The 12929-nt window shown below is 43.8% G+C and overlaps 1 protein-coding gene across 2 annotated transcripts in view; it reads right to left on the bottom strand.

Annotated features, from left to right (window-relative positions):
* The window catches only part of GRIP2 (glutamate receptor interacting protein 2), a 111828-nt gene that overhangs the window by 18166 nt on the left and 80733 nt on the right, over positions 1-12929 (bottom strand). For both annotated transcript variants that reach the window (XM_069736250.1, XM_069736251.1), the window contains exons 2-7: positions 10362-10442; positions 8720-8855; positions 8490-8635; positions 7861-7947; positions 7024-7099; positions 420-565 (exon numbers count right to left, since the gene is read on the bottom strand). In XM_069736250.1, coding sequence (XP_069592351.1) covers positions 420-565; positions 7024-7099; positions 7861-7947; positions 8490-8635; positions 8720-8855; positions 10362-10442 — 672 coding nt within the window. The remainder of the gene's footprint in view (positions 1-419; positions 566-7023; positions 7100-7860; positions 7948-8489; positions 8636-8719; positions 8856-10361; positions 10443-12929) is intronic.

The following is a 12929-nucleotide window of genomic DNA, read 5'->3' as shown; positions in this document are numbered from 1 at the left end:
CACCACTAGGGGGAGCTCCCTGTATACGGAGATACATGATAAGATCCTGTCTGCAGCCACCACTAGGGGGAGCTCCCTGTATACGGAGATACATGATAAGATCCTGTCTGCAGTCACCACTAGGGGGAGCTCCCTGTATACAGAGATACATGATAAGATCCTGTCTGCAGTCACCACTAGGGGGAGCTCCCTGTATACAGAGATACATGATAAGATCCTGTCTGTAGTCACCACTAGGGGGAGCTCCCTGTATACAGAGATACATGATAAGATCCTGTGTGTAGTCACCACTAGGGGGAGCTCCCCAATATCGGTTTCCCAGTATTGATTTTATCTAAATTCCTATATAAGCTTTGCCTTTTGTAAAGTTGAATATCGTAGAGTAAACTGCATTTCCAACCCAAGAAGCACAAGCTCACCCATAAGAGCGACATCATATTCAATCTGGAAGACTGCCTCCTGGCTGCACTGACGGAGAATGTTCAGGGAGTCACAGAGAGGAACATTGTGTAGAGCGATACCGTCCACACACAGAATCCTATCCCCAACTTTCAAAGTTCCTTCCCTGAAAGAAAAAAAGTTTCAAAATGAGCACTGAAAGTCACCAAAGTCAGGAGAACAATCCATTACAGAAAAAATTATAGTAGTTATATTCTTGTACAAAGGAGCAGTATTATAGTAGTTATATTCTTGTACATAGGAGCAGTATTATAGTAGTTATATTCTTGTACACATGGGCAGTATTATAGTAGTTATATTCTTGTACATAGGGGCAGTATTATAGTAGTTATATTCTTGTACATAGGGGCAGTATTATAGAAGTTATATTCTTGTAAATAGGGGCAGTATTATAGTAGTTATATTCTTGTACATAGGAGCAGTATTATAGAAGTTATATTCTTGTACATAGGGGCAGTATTATAGTAGTTATATTCTTGTACATAGGGGCAGTATTATAGTAGTTATATTCTTGTACATAGGAGCAGTATTATAGTAGTTATATTCTTGTACATAGGAGCAGTATTATAGTAGTTATATTCTTGTACATAGGGGCAGTATTATAGTAGGTATATTCTTGTACATAGCGGGCAGTATTATAGTAGTTATATTCCTGTACATAGGGGCAGTATTATAGTAGTTATATTCTTGTAGATAGCGGGCAGTATTATAGTAGTTATATTCCTGTACATAGGAGCAGTATTATAGTAGTTATATTCTTGTACATAGGGGCAGTATTATAGTAGTTATATTCTTGTACATAGCGGGCAGTATTATAGTAGTTATATTCTTGTACATAGCGGGCAGTATTATAGTAGTTATATTCCTGTACATAGAAGCAGTATTATAGTAGTTATATTCTTGTATATAGGTGCAGTATTATAGTAGTTATATTCTTGTACATAGGAGCAGTATTATAGTAGTTATATTCTTGTACATAGGGGCAGTATTATAGTAGTTATATTCTTGTACATAGGAGCAGTATTATAGTAGTTATATTCTTGTACATAGGGGCAGTATTATAGTAGTTATATTCTTGTACATAGCGGGCAGTATTATAGTAGTTATATTCCTGTACATAGGAACAGTATTATAGTAGTTATATTCTTGTACATAGGGGCAGTATTATAGTAGTTATATTCTTGTACATAGGAGCAGTATTATAGTAGTAATATTCTTGTACATAGGGGCAGTATTATAGTAGTTATATTCTTGTACATAGCGGGCAGTATTATAGTAGTTATATTCCTGTACATAGGGGCAGTATTATAGTAGTTATATTCTTGTACATAGCGGGCAGTATTATAGTAGTTATATTCCTGTACATAGGGGCAGTATTATAGTAGTTATATTCCTGTACATAGCGGTCAGTATTATAGTAGTTATATTCCTGTACATAGGGGCAGTATTATAGTAATTATATTCTTGTACATAGGAGCAGTATTATAGTAGTTATATTCTTGTACATAGGGGCAGTATTATAGTAGTTATATTCTTGTACATAGGAGCAGTATTATAGTAGTTATATTCTTGTACATAAGGGCAGTATTATAGTAGTTATATTCTTGTACATAGGAGCAGTATTATAGTAGTTATATTCTTGTACATAGCGGGCAGTATTATAGTAGTCATATTCTTGTACATAGCGGGCAGTATTATAGTAGTTATATTCTTGTACATAGGGGCAGTATTATAGTAGTTATATTCTTGTACATAGGAGCAATATTATAGTAGTTATATTCTTGTACATAGGGGCAGCAATATAGTAGTTATATTCTCATACATAGGGGGCAGTATTATAGTAGTTATATTCTTGTACATAGGGAGCAGTATTATAGTAGTTATATTCTTGTACATAGGGGCAGTATTATAGTAGTTATATTCCTGTACATAGGGGCAGTATTATAGTAGTTATATTCTTGTACATAGGGGCAGTATTATAGTAGTTATATTCCTGTACATAGGGGCAGTATTATAGTAGTTATATTCTCATACATAGGGGGCAGTATTATAGTAGTTATATTCTTGTACATAGCGGGCAGTATTATAGTAGTTATATTCTTGTACATATGAGCAGTATTATAGTAGTTATATTCTTGTACATAGGGGTAGTATTATAGTAGTTATATTCTTATACATAGGAGCAGTATTATAGTAGTTATATTCTTGTACATAGGGGCAGTATTATAGTAGTTATATTCTTGTACATAGGGAGCAGTATTATAGTAGTTATATTCTTGTACATAGGGGAAGTATTATAGTAGTTATATTCTCATACATAGGGGCAGTATTATAGTAGTTATATCCTTGTATATAGGAGCAGTATTATTGCAGGCTGGTTCGATAGAATAGCAGTATTTTACTATTGGTTCTAATATATCTGCAGGCTCCATAGAGGAATTTAACCCATTCATCTCCCCCTACTCTTTTGGGTAAGGGCACCTCCAATATCTTCAAAAAGCTGATCAGACATCAGAATCATAATTAACCCTTGCTTCCCCTCCAGGTGTCTGCGCAGTTCTCACTGTTATCTTTCAGGAAAAGTTTTCCAAGCGCTTAACTGAGCGAATTAAAATGACAAATGCTATAAGTCATCCCCGATATCCAACAGCGTCTCACTTTGATCAGGACAATCTGCTTAGGTCTGCCTGTCACCGCCGGGGCACCTGAATATCTTAATGGAAATTTTGCACATTGATTTAATGTTAAGAATCAAGAGACTTTAAGTAAGGAGGATGCTGCAGGGATACGGGCAGTCAGGCTACCAGGTTATTGTGTCCAAACCATTGTGAGGAGTGGGAAAGGCAGATGTGACAGCATGAAGAATAACAGGTCAGCCAAAATCATATACGGGTGACGTCATGAGAACAGGGAAGAAGCCGGAATTCTAATGACGATGAATATAAAATGTCAGGAAAGGTGGAGCGTTCACTAACTGCAGCAGAACTACAACTCCCAGTCATGAAGAGCGCCAGTCCAGACAAGAGGATCAATCCAAAACTAGTGCACCCTAAAAAACAACAAGATGCTCCATACATCTGTGACCTTGTCTCCCGGTACCTACCTACACACAACCTCCGACCCTCACAAGATCTCCTTCTCTACTCCCCTCTCATCTCTTCTTCCCACAACCGCATCCAAGATTTCTCCAGTGCTTCCCCCATAATCTCGGACTCTCTACCCCAACACATCAGACTCTCCAGACTACTCCAGAGCTGCACTCACTATTCTGCTGGTGCAGTCACTGTGTACATACATTACATTACTGACCCTGAGTTACATCCTGTATTATACCCCAGAGCTGTACTCACTATTCTGCTGGTGCAGTCACTGTGTACATACATTACATTACTGATCCTGAGTTACATCCTGTATTATACCCCAGAGCTGCACTCACTATTCTGCTGGTGCAGTCACTGTGTACATACATTACTGATCCTGAGTTACATCCTGTATTATACTCCAGAGCTGTACTCACTATTCTGCTGGTGCAGTCACTGTGTACATACATTACATTACTGATCCTGAGTTACATCCTGTATTATACTCCAGAGCTGTAGTCACTATTCTGCTGGTGCAGTCACTGTGTACATACATTACATTACTGATCCCGAGTTACATCCTGTATTATACTCCAGAGCTGCACTCACTATTCTGCTGGTGCACTCACTGTGTACATACATTACTGATCCCGAGTTACATCCTGTATTATACTCCAGAGCTGCACTCACTATTCTGCTGGTGTAGTCACTGTGTACATACATTACATTACTGATCCCGAGTTACATCCTGTATTATACTCCAGAGCTGCACTCACTATTCTGCTGGTGCAGTCACTGTGTACATACATTACATTACTGATCCTGAGTTACACCCTGTATTCTACACCAGAGCTGCACTCACTATTCTGCTGGTGCAGTCACTGTGTACATACATTACATTACTGATCCTGAGTTACATCCTGTATTATACTCCAGAGCTGCACTCACTATTCTGCTGGTGCAGTCACTGTGTACATACATTACATTACTGATCCTGAGTTACATCCTGTATTATACCCCAGAGCTGCACTCACTGTTCTGCTGGTGCAGTCACTGTGTACATACATTACATTACTGATCCTGAGTTACATCCTGTATTATACTCCAGAGCTGCACTCACTATTCTGCTGGTGCAGTCACTGTGTACATACATTACATCACTGATCCTGAGTTACATCCTGTATTATACTACAGAGCTGCACTCACTATTCTGCTGGTGCACTCACTGTGTACATACACTACATTACTGATCCTGAGTTACAACCTGTATTATACCCCAGAGCTGCACTCACTATTCTGCTGGTGCAGTCACTGTGTACATACATTACTGATCCTGAGTTACCTCCTGTATTATACTACAGAGCTGCACTCACTATTCTGCTGGTGCAGTCACTGTGTACATACATTACATTACTGATCCTGAGTTACCTCCTGTATTATACTCCAGAGCTGCACTCACTATTCTGCTAGTGCAGAGACTAACAGAATGGTTTTTAACAGGGATAGATGCAAAATCCTACATCTGGGCAAGAAAAATGAAAAAAGCATCTACAGAATGGGAAGAATATAACTAAGCAACACCGCATGTGAAAAAGACTTGGGAGTGCAAAGTATGTGCTACAAGAAACAGTTAAAGGATCTGGGAAGATTTAGTTGCAAAAAAGAAGTCGAAGAGGAGACTTATTAGCTGTCTACAAATATCTGCTGGGATGTCACAGTGTAGAGGGATCATCATTATTCTCATTTGCACATGGAATGAAACTGAAAGGGAGAAGATACAGATTAGATATTAGATAAACTTTTTGACAGTGAGGTGATCACTGAGTGGAACAGGCGGCCACGAGAGGTGGTGAGTTCTCCTTCAATGGAAGTTTCACACAGAGGCTGGACAGACATCTATTGGAGATGGTTTAGTGACTCCTGCTTTGAGCAGGGGGTTGGACACGAGGACCCCGGGGGTCCCTTCCATTCTAGGATTTTATGGACTTTCCCTTGAAGAAACAAGAATCAATGGACAGAAAGACTTTTTCCTGAATCTGGGAGCGGGAATCTAATGAGGGTTTAGATTCTGATAGTTCTGTTGTTATTTTATTACTACTCTCTTTCTATTTCTGAAAATGTTTAATAAAAGTTACCCAATTTAAAAAGAACTGGAAACTTCTGTGCCGTTATCAGAGGCGCACTTCACACATGATTTCACTCGATCTCCTGGCTCTCATTTTGGTGTTGGATCAGTATTGATTGCATAAATCACCATTGAATAGCGAAATGTGGAGTAGAGGGATTAATAGGGCGAATCCAGACTGGGAACGATGGAAATTCTCTGCCTGCAGCCCATTGCTGACGCGGGTCTCCGTAATATAATCAGGGTCTCTTCTCCTGCAATTAACCCGTGAATGTTCCTATTTCCTCTAACTAGAAACTTACCGGCTGGTGGCATTAGTGGCGCTGGTTACCTGCTCTGCGGGCAAATAGTAGGAGTCGGAATAATGCCTGATATTCCTCAATCACTTAAAGTGACCAGCTGATCCCCGGGCCTTGGCGTTTCATCGTGCAGAGCTGAAATCCCCCAGCAGGCCTCGCTAGGTTTGGACATCCTCATCCCACCTCTGTGCAGATGGACCAAAAATCTACAACAGTTAACCCCTCTGCTGTGTACAAGGCATGGATTATCGGATGGGTGTGGACTATGGACGGTTATGGATTATCGGATGGGTGTGGACTATGGACGGTTATGGATTATCGGATGGGTGTGGACTATGGACGGTTATGGATTTTCGGATGGGTGTGGACTATGGACGGTTATGGATTATCGGATGGGTGTGGACTATGGACGGTTATGGATTATCGGATGGGTGTGGACTATGGACGGTTATGGATTATCGGATGGGTGTGGACTATGGACGGTTATGGATTATCGGATGGGTGTGGACTATGGATGGTTATGGATTATCGGATGGGTGTGGACTATGGATGGTTATGGATTATCGGATGGGTGTGGACTATGGACGGTTATGGATTATCGGATGGGTGTGGACTATGGACGGTTATGGATTATCGGATGGGTGTGGACTATGGATGGTTATGGATTATCAGATGGGTGTGGACTATGGATGGTTATGGATTATCGGATGCTTGCAGACTATCGGATTTGCCAAGTATTAAGACTACAGAGTGCTGTTGATCCACGTTGTATTTCAGCTCGCTGCTTCGCCCGTATGTAAATCTTTCCTAAGAGACAGGACTTTTATTTAACGGTGGAATTAGTGGAGTCGCTCATCCGCCGTCCTAAACTGTCTGCTGTGGAATTAAAGCCACATTAGCAGTCATTTGCAATATGCCTCCCGCTCCGTGCCTGTTGTAAGTAATACGGGGGAAGGATTTATCAAAGTGCCAGACTGCGGATCCTGCTGTCGTCCTCACCAATGCCGTGTGTAACCAGTTGTGTGCCGGGCGCTGGCACGTCCCCCCAGGGTTACCATACCTGTCTGCAGGTCCGCCCGGTCTCACGTAGGTTATCACCAGAGGCCTGGATTTGTGCCAGTCGTCCTGTGCACCTCCTGAAAAGCCAAGTACATGAAGCCATTATTTTACCCCCCTCAGACCCAGCTAATAATATATTCTGTAAATACGTAACTACCCCCTCCCACCAGGCCTTACATGCCACTTATAGCACTGGCAGCACCCGCTTTGGTCATGTAATCACATGCAATGTTCGGGTGCCCTGGAGGCGTCTCGGATCAGACAGCCCCAAACAGGAAGGTAAGTAAGTAGGTAGGTAAGTAGCTAGACACCATTCTTAAAGGGACACAGACGCTGCTCCCTCTATAGTCCTCAGTGCTGCGGAGCTGCAGTACAGCGTTATACATGATCTCCGCTCCCTCTGGGAATAACAAGGGACGTCCACAACTGAGGATAACAAGGGGTGAAAGCTCAATGGAGCATAAATGGATAATACCGCAAGCAGCATCTATACTGCGCCGGGCGATCGCCCTGCGCTGCCTCACGTGGCCGCCTGCGTTCACACAGCCCCAGATATTTTCCAGACTGATATGGTCTAGCTACAGTTTATTATTAAAGGTCACTCTGAAAATGGTTGTTGGAAATGCATGAATTAAACATGGCGACCTTTACAGCTCCCACAAGAGTTTCTTTCCAAGATTTGTAAATGTAAAATCCCCCCACGTGTCGTGCAGGAGTATGGACGCGGGGCACGTAGCACTGCAGTAATAGCTAGTTTGCTATTCAGGAGTCTGGGAAAGCTGGGTATCCATACTGGTTGTTCCCCAGCTTTCCAGAAACAGAACGCCGCTGCACTCACCTCTCATAACAAACCCGAAGCTGTTCCCTTCTTTGCACAAGCTGATCTCCAGCGTCTTTGGGATGATGGCAGCATTGTTGTCTGGAGCTGGAAAATACGATAAAATTCACTGGGAACTTTTTAAGAAGGAGATTCAGATCCGTCATAGAACACTACATGAAACACCGGCAGCTTGTCCCACCTGTAACTAATTCTTCAGGGTCCCCTGTGGAAGTTGGGCAATAGAGTGGGGATAGCTGTTAATGGGGTTGCACGTTATCCTGAGTCCTTAAAATAGGAGATATTTTACTGATCCCCGGGGGGCCCTTATCCCTGGGGGTCCACATTGCAGAGATCTGCCTAAACGGAGCGGAGGTGGAGCATGTGCAGCTCTGCTCCATTCACCTTCTATGGGACTGCCATGTCCGACCTCCACTGCATTCAGATGAAGCTCTACCTCGAGATCGATAGGGGTCCCACCCCGCAATTAATAAATGATCCTTAATGGCGTGCAGTCTTGTTCCATCCCCTTTAAGGATATCAGAAGTCATCTTAGCGTCCTTGGTGCCCTCTAATAGTCTTATAATAGACAGCAGGAAACATATGCCCCCATTTTACGCCATGGTGCCGTGACACGAGCGCTCACTTACAGACCACGGGCAGCTCGTACTCCACCTCCAGCACCACCCTCTCCCCCACGTTCTTCAGCAGGCTGATAATCTCTTCGTGGCGCAGTTTTGTCAGATTAATGCCATTCACGGACTTTATATAATCCCCGATATTCAGCTGGTCACTTCTGTAGATAAATGTAATATTATGGTTATGAAAACGACTGCAACCCAGGAACCTCTCCCATAGGGAGCCATGATGCAGAGCTCACCTGGCCGCCAGGCCTCCGGGCCGCAGGTTGGACACTCTGGGTTTGCCATCCTTGTCTGTGCCACCCGAGATGGTGAGTCCCAATGTGCTGCCTTCTTTCTTGATGAGCTCCACAATGGTCACTCCCCGGAACTCCTCTGAGGAGCGAAGAAACACAAAGGATGATAACTTCTCCCTTCCTCCACAATCGGGGGATTTACTACCTCAGGATTTCACAGTGATGTATGCACCATATGTCTCGCAGGAGTCCAATGGTCGTGCGGTCTGCATCGTGAAATGGCCACTAAGTCCTGCAGTTGGCAAGGACAATGATGGGTCATCCAGTCAGTCCAGCTGCTGCCAGGTCACCAATGGGACCAATAGGTCCGTAGCCAACAAAACCATTCTCGAACAATTCTTCTAAGCGATTTCCGCTGTTGGGAGCACTGGGTGACACCCGATCGGGCCTCAAATACAGGCTGACACCCAAAGTCCTGGACAGCTCTAGTTATACAGACAGAGAGCACATGTCTCCACAATTAACCATTCACAAACTATCCAAGACTCCTGAATGTCAAATCTGCCTAGAACCGTGTAGCGGTACATTAACCAGTACGGATCCAGAAAGCGAGAAAGCTGGGGACGCTGCAGCGGTGGCCATTAGTGTAATCACCCAGCTTTCCCAGCAGCCGATATAAGAAACTGTTGAATATGTAAAGCTAGTCGATTTCCGGAACGTTTGCGCCCTGCGGGCGGTTTGTGTTCTTTCCCTACGAGCATTTCAAGCATTTTTGGAGTTTTTGCTTTAAGTGATATAAATATTCAGTGACCCATAAAAAAAAGAAGGAAAAGCAATGAAATGCGCTGGAAGCACAGATAGGAATTGAATTAGCACTTAGAAGTGGCAGGGAAAGGGCACAGAAGGGGTTAAGCTGGCACTCGGCGCTGCTCCGATGGCTCCGGGATGACTGACGGCTCCGCTGGAGTCCTCGTCCTATCACTCTCACCTGCTGCTGCTGGAATTATCGGCTGCCCATGCCGGCTCCTCGCCCGCCCCGCGCACACCTCTTAATAGGACTGCAGATGGCACCTTGCGGGGATATTAATGCTTCCTCGCTGTGGTTTAATTTCTGTCCTGATAAAAATTCAAATTGTAGTTTCGGGGCCCCCGCTGCTCCGAGGCGACTCGTGCGGAGTCAGGATTATTCGGAGAGAGTTAGGAAAACACACGTCAGAAAGTCGCCAAAGCTTCTGCAGAAAAGTAGGCACCAAAAACGGCAACTGATCGCCCAGCGGGAAGAGCTCTGCTACACGAGGGAGCCGGACACCTACGCTTTTTTACTAGACTTCCCCTTTAGGATCCCACATTCTTACAACACATATCGTGCCCCTCGTCTTGCGCCATTTTACCCCTGATCAGGGGTTGCAGATTGAAAGCCCCCTGTAGAAAAGGGAGAGACATCACCCAGTAATAAAAGCTTCTCCATTAACCATGTCCTGACTTTGAGACATATAACAAAGTTCTGATTTTTGGGGTCAGGATAGTGATGGGCACCAAATAACGAGGGGCTCGTCGGGGGGGGTGTAATCAATGAAAGGGTCAGAATGGCGGGACTCTCTGGTGGATGAGCCGGGTGGTCTGACTGATCTTACTGGGGGCTTACCTGGAATGCTTTGCCGTCTGGAGACCAGCGCCACATCGTTCCCTGACAGGTCTTTGCTTCCTTTGGAATAGGGTCCATCATCTATAAGAAGAGAGACGAGGAGTCATATACAAAAACCATAGTGTCTGAAAGTGTTACGGGTTCCTTCCTAAAAATAACATTTCATTATCACTTCTGATATCGCTAAAGAGAACCCGTGTCAGGAAGAAGCCCCCTTACATTAGGAAACCCCCTCAATGGAAATCCATTCATTGAGCTGGTCGATTAGACGCGGGGGGCTGATAGTGGGGTCCTAGCAATAGCACCACTCAGTGATCACAAAGCTGCTGGTGACAATGTTCAGCCCCTTTAAAGGTCCCGGGCTTCGGGCATTTATCAGAAGTCAGGGGGCCACTTAACATTTTCCTGAGCCCTAAAAAACAATCTTATGTTCTAAAAGGGGGGGTCGCCTAATTTACAGCTTGGTGGTAGATGTTTACCCAACGAGAGGGACATAAGAGGTGTCTGGCAGTGGCACAAGATCAGACATATTGCGATCCAACATGTCCGATCCTACAGTCTCCCGAGAAAGCGCTGAGACGCCCCTGCACACATTTGGGTTCGGCTGATATTGGACCACATGTCTCCCATCCTCTGGGTCTTGGATCTATATTTTTCTGTGGAGGATTTCATCCATTTATTGTAGGATACTCCACATTTTCATACACAATGTCGGTATTATTTTGCTATAATTGCAACTTAGGAAAATATTTTTGGCTTGCGGTAGTGATCTCCATTCCTCATCTGCCATGACATGTTGGGAGTTGTAGTTGCACAACAACAAATGAACCACAGTCTGGAGACCACAGGTTAGAGGTGTAAATATTAGCACAGATGCAGACCCCCACCTAAGGAGCCACGTAATGTGCTGCTATTAGAGGGGGCTGTACATGTAAATACCAAAAGATTGAAAAACGTACGAAGCCCACGGTTGGCTGTACTTGTGTTGTATACTGACATATTCTATTAATATATAGATATTGTTACATTTTTAAGCCAAAAGGAAAGCAAAATCATCAGTGCACTGCTGGAAATTGACATCGACGGCCCCTAATGTTGCATTTCTTACCCAGCTGATGCAATATGAATATATGAATTATTTTACAACATTTGCAAATCTAAAAAGTTTCTCAATGACAAAGACTAAAAAAGAAGAAATCTCAGTCTGCCACTACGGTATTATACACATGTGCGTCGTCCTCCTAACTCTCCAAGGCTGGATCCCGCCATCTGCGGAGCATATTTTACACGGTGTGTAACCTCCAGTCTCCAGATCTTCTGATTATTATTTATTTTTTCCTTTTTTTTTTTTTCTATTTTATCAAGTTCACGATAAGACAGATTTCAAGGACGGCACAATCCAAGGCTGCGAATCTGAGCTGTAAAATATGACAAGCCCCAAAAAATAAATTTCACATGAGCAGCTGCGGGAGATTGAAATCAGAAGAGTAACGCCATCGCAAATACTGGAAGGAAACGCGTCTGATAAGATGAGGATTAACAGGGAACATCTTGTGTGGGCGACATGCGAGACAAGGAATCAGCACTGCACATTGTAGCACATTACTGGTACCCATACTGGTAATATACTGGGGAGGACTCACCTGCTCCAATAGAGTACTGAGGTACCGGAGCCATACAACCACGGGGATGACACGCTCATGTACAGACCTCGCATATCCAGAAAAGGTAAAAATGCATTCAACAATCCCAAAAGGTTTTCAGATTAATCTGGAAGGAAACCTCATTTCTGACCACAAAGTCCAAGTGTTGTCCTTCTGAAACCTTGACCCAGTAATTTCTAACAAGTGTTTGGGCATTTTCTTGGCACTGTGGTTGGCACTGCAGTGGGGGCACAATGGATGCTGCATCTACACTATGGAGGTACAGCAGAAGGCATCACTGCAAGGAGTACCGTGGATGGCACTTCTGGGGTCACATTATGTATGGAACCACTATGGACACTGTATAAATGGATTATTATTGATGAGGACTATTGGGTAGTGCCAATGCCTGCTGCAAATTCAGATGGCACTGTTATGGAAAAAATATGGATGGCACCGCTGAGGGGACAGTGCCAAGCCCTGGCGCAAATTAGAAAGGCACCTGTGAGTACTATATGACTGTGGCACCACTCTGGGATACTGTAGATGGCACCTCTGTGGGATCTACTGTGAAATACAATCAAAATCACCTCTGTGGATACTATAGGTTGCACCATTGTAGGTACAATATGAATGGCAGTGCTGTGGCCACTTCTGTGGGTTACTATGGATGGCACCTCTGTGGAAATAGAGAGCACATCTGTGGACACTACTGGGACACTATGGATGGCACCTCTGTGGAACCACCACACACACCACACTGGGAATACTCTGGATGGCTGCCCTGGGGATATGAATGCCACCAATGTGGGCACTACTATGGAGACACCCTGGGTGTCAGCTCCATGAAGACACTATGGAAGACACCACTCTGGGAATACTATGGATATCTGCTCTGGGGATATGAATGGCACCAATGTGGGCA

Source organism: Ranitomeya imitator, chromosome 8 (assembly GCF_032444005.1).
Source record: "Ranitomeya imitator isolate aRanImi1 chromosome 8, aRanImi1.pri, whole genome shotgun sequence".
NCBI classification, from domain to species: Eukaryota; Metazoa; Chordata; class Amphibia; order Anura; family Dendrobatidae; genus Ranitomeya; species Ranitomeya imitator.
The sequence above is the reverse complement of the archived record's forward strand: the minus strand, read 5'-3'. Positions and strand labels throughout refer to the sequence as shown.